The sequence below is a fragment of the Trachypithecus francoisi genome, unplaced genomic scaffold (genome assembly GCF_009764315.1).
Source record: "Trachypithecus francoisi isolate TF-2019V2 unplaced genomic scaffold, Tfra_2.0 Lachesis_group8, whole genome shotgun sequence".
In the NCBI taxonomy this organism is placed as follows: domain Eukaryota; kingdom Metazoa; phylum Chordata; class Mammalia; order Primates; family Cercopithecidae; genus Trachypithecus; species Trachypithecus francoisi.
Window position 1 is genome coordinate 1,218,325 of NW_022681473.1, and position 18,062 is coordinate 1,236,386.

The 18,062-nt window shown below is 65.7% G+C and overlaps 1 protein-coding gene across 13 annotated transcripts in view; it reads left to right on the forward strand.

The window, feature by feature from the left end:
* Window positions 1–18,062, forward strand: part of BRSK2 (BR serine/threonine kinase 2) — a 64,888-nt gene that overhangs the window by 33,816 nt on the left and 13,010 nt on the right. For 7 of the 13 annotated variants that reach the window (XR_004435829.1, XR_004435830.1, XM_033205525.1 and 4 more), the window contains exons 2-14: window positions 4,797–4,891; window positions 6,945–7,030; window positions 9,271–9,411; window positions 10,167–10,283; window positions 10,740–10,773; window positions 10,968–11,036; window positions 11,119–11,265; window positions 12,655–12,686; window positions 12,980–13,144; window positions 13,283–13,380; window positions 13,469–13,619; window positions 15,581–15,646; window positions 17,599–17,659. Coding sequence is in view for 10 of the 13 variants with exons in the window: in XM_033205525.1 (XP_033061416.1) it covers window positions 4,797–4,891; window positions 6,945–7,030; window positions 9,271–9,411; window positions 10,167–10,283; window positions 10,740–10,773; window positions 10,968–11,036; window positions 11,119–11,265; window positions 12,655–12,686; window positions 12,980–13,144; window positions 13,283–13,380; window positions 13,469–13,619; window positions 15,581–15,646; window positions 17,599–17,659 (1,262 nt within the window). In the remaining 3 variants the exon portion in view is untranslated. Of the gene's footprint in view, window positions 1–4,796; window positions 4,892–6,944; window positions 7,035–9,270; window positions 9,412–10,166; window positions 10,284–10,739; window positions 10,774–10,967; window positions 11,037–11,118; window positions 11,266–12,654; window positions 12,687–12,979; window positions 13,145–13,282; window positions 13,381–13,468; window positions 13,620–15,580; window positions 15,647–17,598; window positions 17,660–18,062 lie in introns of those variants that run through there. The other 6 variants (XR_004435831.1, XM_033205531.1, XM_033205530.1 and 3 more) reach the window with 2 other exon arrangements.

Below are 18,062 nucleotides of genomic sequence, written 5' to 3' on the forward strand. Positions count from 1 at the left end.
TCACAGAGGCCCTGGGTGAAGGCGCCACGTGTCTTCTCTGCGTGACTCCCACCTGTGAGGTGTCCTCCATCCAGGAGGTGATTGCTGGCAATGGGAATGGGGGCAACGGACAGACCAGGAACCACGTGGTGGGGAGCAGAGAGGGCCTAGGGGTGCAGACACTGTCAGGATGTGGCAGGGTCGCTGGGAGGGACCTCAGGATCCCTCAGCCAAGTGCAGGTGGGGAGGGCCCTGGAGTGGCCAGCAGGAGGCAAGTCCATGAAACGGGAGCCTCTGCCTGGTGGGCAGCCCCTGGGTCTGCATGCGGGGGATGGGGGGCAGCACCCCAGGCTGTCCCCATACCTGCTGTGCAACATTAGTCTGGCGCATGCCAGGGCGGTGAGGGGACTGCAGAGGGTCCTTCCCCGGTGCCAACACTGCCACCCGCCCCAGGGGCCCTACCCAAACTAAAGAGCAGCCGGTCCAGCCCGAGGCTCTCCTGGCTCCTGGGCCTGCAGCCCCCCATCCCCTCTCCCCACAGCCCCACAGGCTTCCTGGGGGCAGAGGGCGCTGCCGGCAGAGCTGCAGAACTGAGCCCTCACTGCCCCTCCAGAAAGTGCCAGCCCTCCTGGGGAGCTGAGTGGAGGGGCAGGGGCTGTGCGGCTGCCTCGCCTGGCCCAGGTGGGAAAAGGCCCCTCACTTCTTGGACAGCCTGGGACTTGGGTCAGGGTCTGTTCTCAGAGACCACGTGCAGGGTGGTCCCGGGGCTCCCTTTGACTCTCCTGGCTGACTCAGGAGCACCCGAGGGCACCCGTGATAACGCGCCAGTCTGCTCCCTGAGACCCAGCAACGTCATGGCATACCTGTGGCTTCCCTGCGATGCCCTGGGGCTCCACGTGCCCGGGCCTTCCCCGTGGGGGGCACAGGGAGACTGGGCATCCGCCAGCGCACGCTCCCACAGAAACGGTTCTGGCGTGAGCTGCTGTCCCCCGCTGCTGTGTGCCGCCCGCCTCCTCAGGGCCCTGGGCAGTGATCTGTGGCACTGTGCGCCTTCCCGCTCGATGGCCAAGCCTGTTTGTGTAAAGACAGTAATTAGAGCTGGAATCTCAATTGGAAAATAAGCCACGAGTTCCAGGGGTGGATAACGAAGGGTGGCCCTGGGCTTCCCCACTCCAGCCTCCCGTCCCCCACCCTCCAGGCTACGGCCCAGTCAGGAGGGCCTCTTGTGGCACAGTCCCCACTCCCTGCCTCCAGAAAGTGGCAAAACTGCTCATAACCCACACATTCCGCTCAGAGAACCCCAGAGCTGAGGGGGACCAGGACACAGAGGGCTGCACTGCTGCCTGGGGGCCCAGGGGAGCTTTACCTCGGGGCCACCTCCATGCTGGGTTCTGAGGTGTGTAGGAGTCTTCAGAGTCCAGTAAGGGGGAAAGGACTTTCTAGGCATAGAGGCAGCAAGTGAAAGAGGATGCAGGCAGGAGGAGTGGTCAGAGCTCCAGGACGCAGCTGGGGACGGCTCTCCTGCACCCTGGCCTGCTGCGTCCTGGCTGGCTTCACCTGAGCCACCGTGGGACTCCTGAGCACAGGCAGGAGGCTCTCGGTGGCTGTGTCTCCTCTGTGACTCTGTTGCTGTTCGAGAGGCCGCCTGCCACCTGCAGCCCCCAGACCCCAGCCTCAAGGACGTGGGCAGGTTCTGTGGGTGCAGCAGGCTCACCCCCATGGCTCTATCCCCTCCAGAACTTCCTCTGGGAAAGGAGGAGCTTGCCAGGAATGTCTTGTTGCACATGGTCCACTGTCCTCACAGCCCTTCTGAGCCACATGCGCTGGCAGGGGATGGAACCACTGTTTCCTTATCTGTGAAATGGGGGTGAAGGGGCCCCCCTCAAAGCAGTGCCTGGAGCAAGGCCAGTGCTCCGAGACTTGGCTGTCCTGATCTGTGATGGGCCCAGCAGTGTCCTTTCAATATCGGCTTCTGGGAAGTTGGGCCAGGTGGCTGTCAGGCTCCCTCCCGTTGTCAGTCCCCACTTTCTTTCCTTTTCTGGAGGTCGGACTGTGCTCTCCACACCTTTTGGCTCCTGTCATTCAAGGATGTGTGTGCACACGCTGGGAGTGTGCCTGTTTGTACATGTGTGTGCACGATGGGGTGTGTGTGTAATTGTGTGTACATGCTTGGGTGTGTATGGGCGTGTGTACTGTGTGTGCGTGGGTGTGTGCACACAGGTTACTGGGGGTGTGTGCACTGGGTGCTTGCGTGCGCTGGGCGTGTGTGTGCATGGGTGTACGTGTCTTGGGTGTGTGCGTGTGTGCACGGGTGTGTGCGCACAGGGTATATGCACTCGGTATGTGGGCATGTGCACTGGATGTGGGTGTGTGCACGTGTGTGTGCATAGCGGTGTGTGTAGCGTGTGCACAAGTGTGCACCGGGTGTGTGTGCACACACCGAGGGGTGTACACAGGTGCGTGTCTGTGCGTGTGACCACATGTGCTGTCCCCGCCCAGGGCCCTGCTGCTCTGTAAACAGCATCCTGCCGTGCTCAGTGTTGAGCATCTTCTGCAGTCTGATCAGGTCTCGCCACTGTTTAATGGCTGCCCCGTGCCCTTGGTGGCTGTGACTTAATGACTTACCTCCTGTGTGGGGTCATCTTTTGTGAAAATGCAGAACCACGAGGGCCACCCTCCCTGGGAATGCTGTCCCGGCGGCCTTGGGGACTTTGACCACAGCCTCCCTCCTACTTCACCCCGGCCCTCATGACGCTCTGGGGCAGGGTGTGGGCCCTTCATCCTTTGGGGTCTCCTGATCACTCCTGAGGGGGCTCCTGAGGGTGCCTTGTGCTGGCACTTCTGGGTCATTTCTTCCCTTCCTTGGGAGCCTCTGTCCTGGCCTCTGGCTGCATCCTCCCAGGAGTTTGTCTTGGGGGGTTTTAGAAGCTCGATGGCCTTCAGACCAGAGGCTGTTGTCAGGGACCACGCCTTAGCCTTGCAGCCGTTTGGGGGACATTGAGCTCTTCCTCCTTTCCGTCTGTGGGGCTGAGTCCTTCCTGCAGGTGCTCCCTGCCCTGGGGTGCAGGCCAGCCTCATGTCTGGGGAGGGCTGCGCTGTGGGCGCCTCCAGCTGCCCTGGATTATGGGTGAAGGGCGCCAGGCCCTCCTGAGTGCTCCCCTGGCCAAGCGAATCACAGGCCTCATGCTGGATCAAAGGCCGCCAGGGAGAGGCAGCTCCCGGTCCCTGAGCACACCCTGCAGAGGCCGCCCCCCATCCCAGGCACTGGGCTCCCCTCTGTGGCCAGCCTGTGTCCCCGCCCGGCCTGCAGCTCCCCCTGCCTCTGGGGAAGCCTGTGTCTCCGGCAAGGTCCTGGGTTCCCCACCTGGCCTGGGCTCACCCAGATCCGAGCGTGATGCCACACAAATGAAACTGAGTAAAGCTAAAAGCCGATGGGGCAGGTGGAGTGGATGCTTAACGCGTGAGACGAATAAAGGATTAATTTCCCATAAAAATCAAAGGGCTCTTGCAAGTTGGTAAGAAAATGCACACATGTGTGTGCACCAGTATGAAAACAGGTGCAGGAAAGGAGCCCAGAGCAGACCCACACGGTCAGTAAACACCGGTGACGTCCCGCGGGTCACCAGGGTGAGGCCAAGTCTGGGTGAAATTTGAGCACAGCACGTGCACGGAAGGGTGGCGTCCACTAAAGCCCAGTGGGAATGCCAGCCAGGCTCTGGGTGCCTGGGTGCTCCTAGGAGGTGGCGTCCCCTCTGATAACCTGAGCCGGCTCTGGGTGTCTGGGCGCTCCTAGGCGTCCCCTGAGATAACCTGGGCAGGCTCTGGGTGTCTGGGCGCTCCTAGGAGGTGGCGTCCCCTGTGATAACCTGGGCAGGCTCTGGGTGTCTGGGCGCACCTGGGAGATGGGGTCCCCTGTGATAACCTGGGCCCCACATGATTCCAACATGCCCCAACACGGAATGGGCCCGTGAGTGCACCAGGGGACCTTTGATGGTGAGAGAGGGCCCGGGTTGTGGGCACCCGGGGCATCTCCAGTGTCAAGACCACAGCTCGGGCCAGATGGGGCTCAGGGGTGTGGCCGGGCTGTCCTGGGCAGGGGCAAGTACCTGGCTGTGAAAAGAGTGGGGAGAGGAGACAGGGAGGGTGGGCCTAGGCGGGGAGGGGGACCAGGACCATGCGCCCAGCCGAGGCACATTCCCAGAGCACCCTGCCTGCCTTTTAGGTAGGTCTGGGAAGGAAGGGGCTGCGGGGCCGCGGAAGTCCAGGGCAGTGCTGCCTAGGGAGCCACTTGGGGCCCATCCTGGTGTCCTGGGGTGAACACAGGGCCGGGGCTCAGGGGCAGAGCAGTACCTCAGTAGAGGAGGGGTGCGGGTGGGGGTTTCTGCAGAGGACTGCGGGTGGGGAATATCTGCAGAAGGCTGCAGGTGGGGGTCTCAGGGCAGGGTGTGCGGGGCGATGGCCTTCCTGGGCCATGCAGGGGCCTCGAGGGTACCCTGGCTCCCAGCTGAGGGTGGTTGAAGGCCAGAGGGAGGGGATTTGGGTGCTCTGGGACAGGGGAGAGGGCGAGTGGGGCCACGGAGACCCGAGAAGCCCAAAGGGCTGGCGTGGAGGGAAGACGCAGCTTTGTGGGGGCAGCAGGAGGCCAGCACTGAGCTGTTCCGGACAGCGACCCAGGGGGCGGGGCCGAGTCCGACCTGGAGTGGGTGGGGCTGCTGCTGTCCAGGATGTGGGAGGAGGCTCCCAACTTGCAGAGTCCAGCCAGGTGCTCGCTGCAGGCTCCCCGGGCAGGTCTGAGCGAGGCTTCTTCTCTCCTGCAGGCCTGGTGAAGCTTGGGGTTCACTGTGTCACCTGCCAGAAGGTGGCCATCAAGATCGTCAACCGGGAGAAGCTCAGCGAGTCTGTGCTGATGAAGGTGGGCGGGGCCGGGGAAGGAGGCGGGGCCGGGGAGGGAGGCGGGGCCGGAGGAAGGAGGCGGGGCCGGGGAGGGAGGCGGGGCCGGAGGAAGGAGGCGGGGCTGGCCGTGGGGTGGGGCGGGGAATAGCACAGGGGTGGGAGCCAGCGTTGCGGGGACCTGCGGAGCTGAGTGCTGGGGGGTCCTGCAGGCTCCTGGGCAGCCGCACCCCTGCTGGCCCCCTGACAGGGCGCCTTTGCCCTTCTTTCTCCCCTCCGGCCCTGCATTTCTCCTGCCCCCAAGCAGAGTGGGCACCCCTGAGGGGACTGGCCGCAGCTGGGCAGTTGAGTTGCTGCACTGACCTGCTGTACCAGCGGGCAGAGCCTCAGTGTCCCCAGCTAGAATCCAGAGGAGGCCCCTGCCTCAGAGCAACCTCTCCCCTATCGGCCCAGCTTAGTAGAGGGGAGCCCTGCCTTCCTCCTCGTCGGCTCCATGCGGTGGTGTCTGGTCACTGTGGGGTCCGGACAGGCCCCCTGGGTGGAGGACTCCTGGACTCTGACCCACCTCTCAGTAGGGAGGGGGCTGCCCTAGCTGCTGGGAAGCCTGACCCTGGGTGTAGAGGCAGAGGCTGTGGCTCCCAGTTGCTCCCGGTCCCGCCCACAGTGGGACCTGGGCTGGCAGTGCGGGACCCTCCCAGCACCGGGGCCAGCTGAGCCCCCTGCCCTCCCTTCCCCTGCATTCACTCCTTTGCGTGCAGGGCTGTGGGTGGGGCAAGACACGGGGACCAGGGCCAGTGGGAGTAGCCGAGAGAGGAGAGGCTTGTGGAAGCTCCTGACGGTTGGGGACCCTGACATGTTGAGCACCCCTCAGTTGCTTGGGGGTATGGAAGAATTAACCAGACTAAACTGGGAAGGTCCAGGGACCCTATGGGGAGGTGTGAGCGGCGTTAACGGCTGCTGAGGGCTGCTTGGGTGGGGCTAGCAGGGTCTGACCCTGCCTTAGAGGAGAAACAGAGACCCTGGGAGTGACGGGGCCAGGACAGCGCCTGGCAGAGAGATCCAGTACAGGGTGTAGCTGGGGAGAGTTTCTTGCTGAATTTGGGAGGTGCCTGTGAGCCCCGAGTGAAGGAGGGCCTGGAGATGTGGCGTGGGGGCAGGTGTCCCTGTCACCTGCAAGTGCTGGGCACAGTTGCCCGCCTGGGAGGGAAGGGCTTGGGGACAGGCTGGCCAACTTGCCAGGGCTGGGACCCCATCACAACACTGGCCCCAGCCCCAAAGCCTCGTCCACCCTGGCTCCTGAGTGCTGGGTCCCCCAGGCTGTGGCGTCGGCTGGCCCCACCACTGACACGACAGCTCCTCTGTGCTGGGCAGGGCACCAGGTGCCACTGGCCAGGCTTGCATGTCTGAGGGAGGAGGCCCTGCCCTCACCTCGGAGCAGGACTGGGTGTTCTGAGGTGCCCTCGGGTCACTTCTGTCCCTCCCTGGGGCCCTCCCCACTTGGGGACAGTACCAGCTGGGAGCCTGCGGATGGGGGACACATGCCCTGAGCACGGCCTGCACACCCACTCTATGCCCCGCACACACAGGTCACCTGCCCCCCACCTCATGCTAGTCCTGAGCCCACAGAAGCCTGTCCCGGCCCCTACTCCTGTGAGGCCTCCACCGTGAGGAAGGACGGAGCCCAGGCACAGCCTGCCTGGAAGGGCCCTCCATCTGACTGGCTAGGAGCCTGGGAGGCCTCCTTTCCGGCAGCTCCAGGCCCCATTCCTGAGGCTGGGCTCACAGAGAGGAGCAGCACCGAGGCCCAGGCTGCCTGCCTTCCTGGGCAGGGTGGGGAGGGATCCTCCTGCTCCACGGGACCCCAGTCCTCAGCCCTACAGGCTGCTGTCAGCCCTGGGGCCTGGGCTCCCTCCACTGCAGCTCTCCCTGCCCTCTGCCCTCTCCACTAGCCAGGGCCCCAGCTGAGCAGCCCACGTCCCTGCGTCCCCCACAGCTGGCACCAAAGGTGGCGTCTGTGGGGAGAGAAGAGTGCCCCAGCCGTGCGAGCATGACATACTCTGGTCTCTCCCATGCAGGTGGAGCGGGAGATCGCGATCCTGAAGCTTATCGAGCACCCCCACGTCCTAAAGCTGCACGACGTTTATGAAAACAAAAAATATTTGTAGGTATTGCTGGGTCTGAAGAGCTGGGGTGGCAGAGGTGGGGGCTGTCGCTGCAGGGGCAGGCGGCCGGGGCTTGGGGAGCATTGGGGCTGGAGGCCAGGGGTGCCTACTGCACCCCAGCAGCCCTAGCCCTGCCAGCATGAACACTGCCTGGGTAGGGTCTCAGCCCAGGCCGCTGTGGTCTCTGCTTCTTGACCAGACCAGAGACCTGCTCTGTGGGGCTTGCAGAGCCACTAGCCTGAGGCCGGCAAGGGGCAACAGGGCCTTCTGGAGGGGGCATAGGCGTTTCAGGGCAAGGGGCCGGAGCACCTGGCCCTCCCCACATGGCTACGCTGAGCCTCCTGGCCTCTGCCCGGGACTTCCCCAGCCCCACTGAGTCATGTCTCCATCCCTGAGGCTCCCCACACGAGGCACAGCCATCAGGCTCCCGCCCTGCCTGGACCCTGTCACCCCCACAGCCGCCGAGGCCAGCAGAAATCCCCACCCTGTCCCAGGCATGCCTGGCTGTGAATCCCACATCCCCCCACACCCAGCCTCAGGGAGCTCCTGGGAGTGGGCACAGCGATCACGCACGGGGCGGTCTCCTCTGTGCGCTCTGATGGCCTTTCCCATGGATGAGGGCTGCTGCCCGAGGGCTGTCTGGCCTTGAGCCCCACCTGACCCTTGCTGGCCCCAGGGCGGCATCTTGACCTGCCAGGTGATGCCAGCTGGGCGTCTCTGAGGAATCAGGCATGGAGGGGACAGGGCTGGGCTGGGGGCTGCCCTCAGGGTGAGCTGGCTGAGGGTCTGGCAGAACCCAGCCACTCCCCTTCCCCCAGCAGCGACTTCCGCTCAGGCCTGAGTTTCTCGCTCAGGCCTGGGTTTCTGCATTCTCGTGGGGAGCATGTGCCGGTGGCCAGCTCCTGTGTAGCTGGGGAGAGGAAACCCAGGGGTGGGGTGTGGGGAGCCCGCCTGCCCCGCCATGAGCAGGGACACAGAAACGGTCACCAGAGGCCTTGGGGGGCGGGGGCGGGCCTGGCCCTGATGCTGGCAAGGTGGACTGTGATGAGGGGCAAGGCTTCCTCGCTGTGACCTGGTGCTGGTGTGGTGGGGTCCTGGGGAGGCCGCCTTGGAGGGGAGGGTGGGGGAGTGCGGGGAGGACGGGCACCGCGGGCCAAGGCCCAAGGACAGGAAAGAGCCCAGGAGGTGGGCACGGCTGCGCTCGGGGCTTCTCCCGAGGTCTGGCCCTGGGTGTTGTCCCACCCCCCTCTGGACACCGTGTGGCCTGTGCTGAGCCTTGGGCCTGGCCACCCCCTGCCCAGAATCCCACCCTGTGGCCCCCACCACCTTCCTCTGCCGTGGAAGCTTCACCACCACGACCTCTGCTCCCATCCCCACATTGGGGCCCCGACTCCTGCCAAGACCAGCTCCTGGGACAGCTGGTCCGCCTGGTCCCCGCTCCACTCTGAGCATATGCCAAGGCTCCACCCCCTTGTCCAAGGCCCCACCCCTTTGTCCTGTGCAGCCCCTGGACATCACCACGGCCACACCTGGCCCACCCCCCTCACAGGCCTCCCCCTGGAGCTGGTTCAGCCTGGGCAGAGCGGCCCCCAGGCAGCTGCATCCAGCATCCCACGGGCCTCTTACCAGGAACCAGCCCCTCAGGACCCTCCATGTGGCTGAGACCCCATGTTGGGGATGCTGGGAGCCCACCAGGGTAGGAAGGGGAGGGCCACACCAACCTTTTCCTCACCCCCTCCCCATGGCCTTCACACCTCCTGTCTCCCCCTCACAGTGGCCCAGATGGTCCCTGGGCCCCTGGAAGCGGCTGTGTGGTCTCCCTGCTTGGTGCCCGTGCCACTGAGGTGCAAGGGGACCACAGGGCGTGAGGGCCAGAGCAGGCAGGGCAGAGCCGCGAGGCCACCCCATGCACTGCGCCTTGGCCCCAGCACCCGCCACACTCAGCCTGCGGGTTCCAAACTCTCCCTGGCTGCTGTGCCCCCAGACCCATCCCTTCACCCGCCCCTCTTCCCCCACCCCACCCCAGGCTCCTTGCAGACTCATTTGAGGCCCACCCCCAGGAACCCAGATGTCTGAGATCTGCCGTCGTCAGGGCTCCTTTCAGCTGCCTCCCCAGCCAGTGGGAGGATGGGGGCGGCCTGCAGAGAGGCTGGCCAGGAGGTGGCTGTGGGAGGCCCTGGGATGAGGAGGGGCGGCCGGCAGCCACAGCTGGGCGCACTGGTGGCCCCGTCTCCTGCAGGTACCTGGTGCTAGAACACGTGTCAGGTGGTGAGCTTTTCGACTACCTGGTGAAGAAGGGGAGGCTGACGCCTAAGGAGGCTCGTAAGTTCTTCCGGCAGATCATCTCTGCACTGGACTTCTGCCACAGCCACTCCATATGGTGAGCCCCAGCCCAGTGCCCCCACGCCCCAGGGACCCCAACCCCCAGGGTGCTACCGCAGATGCCCCTGTGCCCCAAGGACTACACCCCCTAGTGTGCTATTCCGAGGTGCACCATCCCTCCATTAGCTGCCTCTCAGGCACACCGTCCCCCGGCCATTAGCTACCCCTCAAGCGCACCGTCCCCCCATTAGCTGCCCCTGAAGCGCACCGTCCCCCGCATTGTCTACCCCTCAAGGGCACCGTCTCCCCCCTTAGCTGCCCCGCAAATGCACCATGCCACACCAGGTACTGCCCTCCCCCCCCCACAGGAACATCAACTCCTGGCACCCCCCCTTTCCCCTGAGTGGGCAGTGTGTTGGGAAGGTTTCTGCCTGGTGCCCACCCAAGGGCTCTGGGAGCCCCTCGGCCTTTCCAGGGGCCATTGCTTGCATCCATGCGTGCCTGGGGGCCCTAGGTTGGCCTAAGGCTAGAGCAGGTGTGCTAGGGGAGCAGGAGGGGGCAGCAAGGAGCCTGCCAGGGGACAAGAGGGCATGGCAGGAGAAACAGGGATGCCTAATCAAAGGCCAGAGCCAAACGGACCAGGCAGGCGACTTCTGATTGGCTGCCTATGACATCACCAGGCTGGGCTGCCATTGGCCCCTCTGTGTGACTGGCGTTTGGAGAGGCAGTGGGCTCTGGGCAGGGGGTCTCCAGGGTGGGGAGGTGCTCAAGGCAGAGACTGGCCCTGTTCAGCCTCAGCGCCCTCCTCCCCAGCCACAGGGATCTGAAACCTGAAAACCTCCTGCTGGACGAGAAGAACAACATCCGGATTGCAGACTTCGGCATGGCGTCCCTGCAGGTTGGCGACAGCCTGTTGGAGACCAGCTGTGGGTATGTGGCCTCTGCCCCTGCTGGCTCTGCACGGGCTGGGCTGGGGGAAGGGGAACCGGTGGGCACCCCACAGGCAGCCCCCCCCCAAGTGCCTGAGCCTCCCGGCACCCCACAGCCTGGTGGTTTTGGGGAGACAGGCCTCTAGGCTCAGTAAGGGTAGGGGTACCGCCCTGGCCCTGGCCCGCCTGGTTGTGAGGCTGGGACCCGCTTACATGCCCCTCTCCTGGGGACCCCCTGGCCCCTGCCTGGCCGAGTGGGCAGACAGCCTTGGGCATAGCAGAGACTCAGCACCCCACCTTGGTCTCCTAAAAGCCCGCCTGGGAATTCAGGGACGTGGGGGCGTCTTGTGCCACAGCCCTGGGAGCCTCCTTGAGGGCCCTGCGGTACACCGTCACCCCGGGGGGAGGGCCTGGCAGCGCCCGGAGCCCTGCCGCTGACCTCCGCCCTTGCCCACAGGTCCCCCCACTACGCCTGCCCCGAGGTGATCCGGGTGAGTCGGCGCCGCCCGTGCAGCTCTGCGGGTCCCAGGGTGGCGGGGACCTGACCCCGGTGGGACCCCAGCCTGCCGCATCCCCAGGTGCTGCTAGGCCACCTGTCCCGGGGCCGACTCCCTCTGAGCCCGGCCCCGCCAAGGCCCCCGCCCTGCCCTGCGCCCCCCAATAGCCCGGGCACTGCTGTCTGCAGGGGGAGAAGTACGACGGCCGGAAGGCGGACGTGTGGAGCTGCGGCGTCATCCTGTTCGCCTTGCTAGTGGTGAGACCCCGGCCCCCTCCACCCCACCCCGGCCTCTCCCCAACCCGCCTGCCCATGCTGACCCCCGCCCGGCCGCCCACAGGGGGCTCTGCCCTTCGACGACGACAACCTGCGGCAGCTGCTGGAGAAGGTGAAGCGGGGCGTGTTCCACATGCCGCACTTCATTCCGCCCGACTGCCAGAGCCTGCTGCGGGGCATGATCGAGGTGGACGCCGCACGCCGCCTCACGGTGCGTGCCCTTGGAGCGGGGTGGCCCCGGAGCGTGGCAGGGGGGCGTGGGGTGGGCATGTGCCCGTGTGTGCACAGGTGCGTGGATGTGTGCCCAGATGTGTGGGCACCCAGGTGTGTGAGTAGGTGCCCAGGTTTGTGGATGTGTGCACAGGTGTGTGTGGGTGCCCAGGTGTTGGCTTGTGTTCAGGTGTGTGGGTGCACAAATGTGGGCATATGCCCGTGTGTGGGTGCCCAGGTGTTTGTGGGCTTGTGTTCAGGTGTGTGGGTGCACAAATGTGGGCATATGCCCGTGTGTGGGTGCCCAGGTGTTTGTGGGCTTGTGTTCAGGTGTGTGGGTGCACAACTGTAGGCACATCCCCAGGTGTGTGTTCAAGGGTGTGGGGGTGCCCAGGTGTGGACACATGCCCGGGTTCATGTGATTGGGTGAGGGCATAGGTGTGGGCATGTGCACCTGTGGGGAGGTGTGTCCAGGGGCATATGAGCACTTGTACCAGAGTGGGGTGTGCACAGGGGTGGGGGGCTGTGTGCACAGGTAGGTGAGACCTGGCTGTAAGTTACACAGAAGCACTGGTGCTTCCCCCTCACAGCCATCCTGCTTGCAGACGCTGCTGGGGCAAGCCCCAGCCAGGGTGAATAGTTCCGCTGAGTGGCCCCCGGCAGCTGTGGGGGCTGGCAAGAGCCAAAGGTAGCCCCCAGCTGCTGGTCCCGACCTCCTCCGGGGCTGCCTGGCGTGGGGACCGCACCTGCCCACTTGACAGAAGCATTTCATCCTCTGGGCTGGCCCTTCCAGGGTAGCGTTGCCCTGTTCCCAAGAGGCCACCACCTCATACCCCACGAGCTGTCCCTGAGTCAGGGTGGAGAGAAGGGGACGTGTGGCTGTCCGGCCCTCCCAGCCTCCTGCCCGCACCTGCACCCAGCCCTGCCCCGCCGCACAGGTGGGCCAGGTTCTCCTGGCTTCAGCTCCCTCTTGGCTGCTCCCTGCTCTCCTGCCTTGGTTCCCTCCTAGAGCCACGGAGGGGCCCGGCCCAGGCAGCACAGGCACCTGGGGCTGCCCTGGCTCCAGCTTCCCTCCCTCCCGCTCTCCCTCCACTCCCTAGGCCCCTGCCCCTACCTGGAGCACCCCCCCAACCCCGGCTTCCCACCTGACTTCTCTCCTTGAGGTTTGCGTTTTCTTCTCCACTTGGGAGAGGCAGGGGCAGGGGTGCTGGCCTTGAGCCTCTGGGAACGCAGCCCCCTCCCCATCCTCCCCACCTTCCCCCTACTCACTTGCCCTCACCCTCTCCTGCTCTCTCCACGCCCCCAGCGCCCCCGCCTTCCCCCTCACCTCCTAATGTGGGCTCTTTCCGTCCCTCGTCCGTACTAACTCCCTGTTTCTCTTTCCTTGTAGCTAGAGCACATTCAGAAACACATATGGTATATGTAAGTAGCTTTTCCACCCACTAATCGCCTGCTTTGCCTGTTGCTGTGGCCTGGAGGCCCTGCTAGGAAAGGCGGGGGGAGGGCGCCGGCCCAGCCCCGCGTTGGCCCTTGGCCCTTGGCCCTCTGTGGCCTGCGCTGGGTGCGGGGTGTGGGCAGGACGCAGGAGGCCTCCCGGGCTGGGCACAGGGAGAGTGGCAGGACACAGGGCCCCAGGTGAGGGCGGGCCTCCCACCCTCCCAGCCGCCTAGGCCTGGCCGCAGCTGATGACCAGGCGGCCTGCCCTGTGTCCACAGAGGAGGCAAGAACGAGCCAGAGCCGGAGCAGCCCATTCCTCGCAAGGTGCAGATCCGCTCGCTGCCCAGCCTGGAGGACATCGACCCTGATGTGCTGGACAGCATGCACTCCTTGGGCTGCTTCCGAGACCGCAACAAGCTGCTGCAGGACCTGCTATCCGAGGAGTGCGTCCAGGGCTGCTCCTGGGTGGGGCCCTTGCAGTAGGCGGCTGGGAGGGGCATGGGGCCTGGGGTGGGAGCACTGCTGTGGAGGAGCCGGCGGCCCTGCGTGCCAGCGCGTCTCGCACGTCTCGCCCACTGTAGGGAGAACCAGGAGAAGATGATTTACTTCCTCCTCCTGGACCGGAAAGAAAGGTACCCCAGCCAGGAGGACGAGGACCTCCCCCCACGGAACGAGATAGGTACGGGTCCGGGGGTGGCCTCCAGGCCGATCCGCACGGCCCCACCGGGGTCCAGGGGCTGTCTGGCCTGACCCTCATCTGTACTCAGACCCTCCCCGGAAGCGTGTGGACTCCCCGATGCTGAACCGGCACGGCAAGCGGCGGCCGGAGCGCAAGTCCATGGAGGTGCTCAGTGTGACCGACGGCGGTTCCCCGGTGCCTGCGCGGCGGGCCATTGAGATGGCCCAGCACGGCCAGAGGTGTGTGTGCCCCGAGGCTGCTGGGCCTCCCTCCCTGGGCTGCGCGGCACTGCCGCCTGGCTCATCGCTGCCCATTGGCCTGGGGTCTTGGTTGAGACCATTGGGTGGGACTGCATGGGCTGAGCTGGACTTAGCTGGGCTGGGCTGAGCTGAGCTGGGCTGGGCTGGGCTGGAGTGGGCTAAGCTGAGCTGGGCTGTGCTGTGCTGGGCTGGACTGGGCTAGACTGGCCTGGGCTAGGCTGGGCTAGGCTGGACTAAACTGGACTAGACAGTACTGAGCTGGGCTGGGCTGGTCTAGACTAGGCTGAGCTGGGCTGGCTTGAGCTGAGCTGGGCTGGTTTGGGCTGGGCTAGACTGGACTCGGTTGAGCTGAGCTGGCCTGTACTGAACTAGATGGCTGGGCAGGTCTGGGCTGAGCTGGACTTGGTTGGGCTAAGCTGGGCTAGGCCGGACTAGGCTGGACTAGAATGGGCTGAGATGGACTTGACTGGGCTGGGCTGAGCTGGACTGGGCAGGGCTGGGCTGAGCTGGGCTGAGCTGGGCTGAACTGGATTTGGCTGAGCTGAGCCAGGCTGAGCAGGGCTGAGCAGGGCTGAGCTGGGCTGAGCTGGGCTGGGCAGGGCTGGCTTGACCCAAGCTTGGCTGGGCTAAGCTGTGATATGGTCACACCATGCTCAGAGCCATCAGCCCAGCAAGCCTGTCCCCCTGGCCCCGGCAGTGCTGGGCCCGGCTCTGGGTGGCAAGTATGGTGTGTGTGGCCAGGGACATCACAGAACTCAGCAGTGATGAGCAGACCCGTGGCCGGAGGAAGGGCACCAGCCCCCGCAGAGCCTCTCTGGGTGGGGGCAGGGCTGGGCTGCCTGCACGAGGTCCTCAGCAAATCCTTGGAGCCGGTGTGGCCTCTTGGGGATGAGCTCAAACGTCCCTCGCCAGGTGGGGGCTTCCAACATTTGGGGACAGCCCTTGGGCCCAGGAGCACACCAGGAGGTCCAGGAGCCTGGGCAGTCTCTGGTCTGCCCTTGTGGTCTGGGCCTCAGCACCCCAGGGGCCCCTCCTTGTACTGGGGATTTGGGGGTGGGACAGGCGAGGCCTGTTCTTTGGGAACTTGGGGGAAACTGTGGGGAACTGCAAGGTAGCTTGGCAGCCATCAGACTAAACCTGTTCCAGCCCTAGCCCTGGCCGGAGTACTGGTGGTCCCAGTTCTGCCGGTTCCCAGGCCATGGTCCCCTGGGAGTCCCAGGCCCTCCCCAGGGTTTCAGGCTGGCCCAGCCTCCCAACTGGGGTCCCAGCCCCAGAACCTCCTTCCCAGGGCCCACTCAGCCACAGCCTTGACCCCAGGACTAGGGGGTAGCAAGGGGCCCTCCTATCCATGTTCTACTACACTGGCCTTCAGTGGCCTGCATGTCATGGGTGCACCCAAATCTGCAGCCCAGGTGCCTGCCTCCTGCCTTTGTGGCCACCTCCTCGGGCTCCCCTGACCCTGCAGGGCAGGCCCCACCACCCTACTGCCTGGCCTCCGGTCAGTGGCGTGGAAGGCCACCCTCTTGGCCTCTGCTGCAGCTCCCAGGCCTGGCTGCCTGGGCCAGGGCGTGGACCATTTCAAGGCCTCTGGAAGGCCACTAGTCCTGGCATGTCCCAGCCAGACTCTGCTCTTGGCAGGGCCACCTGTGCAGCCAGCAGAGACCCAGCTGCTTGGTGCTGGGCCACACGGGACTGCTGACTGGGGACGCAGGGGTCCTGGGGGCTGGGGGTCGGGGGCTGGGGTGGGGCCGGCCAGGCCACCCTGCCCAGCAGTCACACGGTGCGGGGTGCGCCGTCTGGCCCAGCCTCCTCTCTCGCCATCTTTGTGCGCCGGCCTCAGAGCCGCGTGTTCTTACCTGGTGTGGCCCGGGCCCTGGGGGCCGACCTGTGCCCACATGTGGCCGTCAGTAACTGTGTTTTCTCGCTCTGTTCTGCTGTAGTAAAGCAATGTTCAGTAAAAGCCTGGATATCGCTGAGGCCCATCCCCAATTCAGCAAAGAAGACAGGTATACACCCCGACCACCCGTCCCCGCACCTCCCAGCCCCAGACACGCTGTCCTGCCTCAGGCCGGGCAGGCACATGGGCGGGTCTGGTGGCGGGCTGGGCTGCAGGGCCCCTGCGGCAGTGGAGCCGGCCAGCAAGCCAGGGAAGGGCCCGCGGGCTAGGCACAGGCCAAGGAGGAGGGGTGGGGCTGCTGAGGCGTGGCACGCCTCCCCGCGAGGGACCACACACTGTGGCTCACAGGGCCTGGGGCTAGAGCCCCGCGTGGCCGCAGGCTGAGCTGCCCCTCCTGCCAGCCCCTGTGCTGTGTCCAGTGGGCCTCAGCGGCCCTGCTGCCCCTGGGTCCGGCCAGAGTTGAAGCCCAGCAGCCGTCCTGTGCCCACCTGCAGGAGCTGAGGAGGGCAGAAGGTGCCGTCAGAGGGGCCTCTGCCCGGGGCCAGTCTTCCGAGCCTGGGCAGGTGGCGCCGTCTCCCAAGGCTGTACCACGCTGGCTGCCAGTCGGGCCTCTTTGAGCCCTGGCCCTGCGCCTACCTGTGACCCCCACCCGTGTGCCCCCACCCTGCCTGCCCTGGCTGCCCTCAGGGCTGGCGCCATCTCTGCTGCCCCTGCCCCAGCAGTTGTAGCTCAGCATTCCAGCGGCTGCCTGGCCAGACAGGACCGGGGCTCAGTCCCTCCACCTCAGGGCTTCCGGCGCCTCTTCTGTCTTCCTCGTGCCCAGTCATGAGCTCTGGGCAGGCTCGACAGGAACCACAAGTCCAGGGCCTCACTGGTGGCTGCTGCCACCATGAGGGTTGTCCGCAGCTCGCAGCTCAGGCCTGAAAGCTCTGGGTCCAGTCCCAGCCCTGGGTGCCATCCTGACCCAGACAGGCTGGGTTGGGCATGGGGTCCCCGCCGCCTCCCTGCTCCTTAGCTGTGTCTGGTGAGGGAGTTGGAGGGTTGTCGCCGTGGGGCCCAGTCCCCGGGTGTGCAGGTGTCCAGGAGCCAGGTGTGTGGTCAGCGTGGCGCTCTCCATGGTCCAGGGCCTGGGCCGTAGTGTGGACCAGCGAGGCCCCTCGTGGCCGGCTGGCGGTGGGCAGGCCTGGCGGGCAGTGCAGGGCGGGCTTTTACTCTTCTCTGTCCTCTTCTCTTTGGCGGCTGCCTCGGCCCCTCCCTGCACTTCCTTCCTCCAAGGATGGCAACTGCCACTGTCTGGGCGTGTGGGCGCCGGCTCGTCCGTGCAGTGTGGTGGAGCGACACACGGCCGTCCTGGTCCCTGCATGGGGGTGGCGGCCGCACACCGGAGTCTCAGCCCGGCACACCGGGCCAGGGCCGTCCTCCTGCTGTGTCAGGTGTCAGGCCGAGTAGGGCAGTGGTGGGACAAGGCCCCACCGTCCCTGCCAGCAGCCACCCCAGCCTGGCCCTGCCTGGGCCCTCCTGGTGTGAACAAGGGGAGGGCTGGCCGCTGACCCAGGCATCCCTCACGGGCATCTAGGGACGTGGAGGACCAGGCTGCAGGTCCTGGGAGAGCTCAGCCGTCGGGGTGGGGAGGAACTTGGCAGCAGGGGCATGGGAGGCTGGAGGCAGCATGAGGCCTGGAGCAGAAGGAGCTGGACACAGGAAGCTCACAGGAAGCCCCCGTCTGTCCCCTCGTCCCTCTGTCCACCCCCACGCTGGATGGTCCCTTGCTGCGGCCGTCTGATGCCACATTCTGTGCTGTGCCTGGGCTGCTGGCATGGGGTGGCCCCCACATGTGGGCTCTGATGGGGGCCCCAGTGGGGCTGGGCACAGCCAGGCACCCTGGGCCCTCCTGGAATTGGCAGGGTGTGCAGCAGGACCCAGGGCCTCGAGGCTCTTGGCCTGGGCTCCAGGCCTCCTGGAGGGTTTACCTGGAGGGTTTACCTGGGGGGAGCAGAGCCCAGTGCCTGCTGCTCCGCTGCCCCCTGGCTGAGCCGTGGCCCTGTACCTTGTGACCTCCAGGTCTCGGTCCATCAGCGGTGCCTCCTCAGGCCTTTCCACCAGCCCACTGAGCAGCCCCCGGGTGAGTGACCCCCCCCCCCCACCGCCTCCACCCAGCCCGGATCCTCACAGGCCCCAACCCTGCCAGTCGGCGTGTGCCAGGGAGGGGGCAGGCCTCCGTGGACCCTGGGAAGCAGCCCCAGGCACACCCCCCAACGCCCGAGCTCCTGTGGCGGCTGCTGCTCTGTGGCGCGGGCTGCTTTGCTAACTGCACGCTCTTTTGTTTTTTGTTTTGTTTTGTTTGTTTTCTTGTGTGTCACTTGTTTTCTTTTGTGGCGAACCCTCCTGCCCATGCCCGCCTGCCTCCCTGCCTGCCTCCCCACCCTCCCGCTCCCGCCCGCTTCTTTCTGGTCCTCCTGTGCTATGTGCCTGTGGGGGACTGGGGTGCACGTGTTGCGCGGCTGCCCCCATCCCGCTCGCTCCCT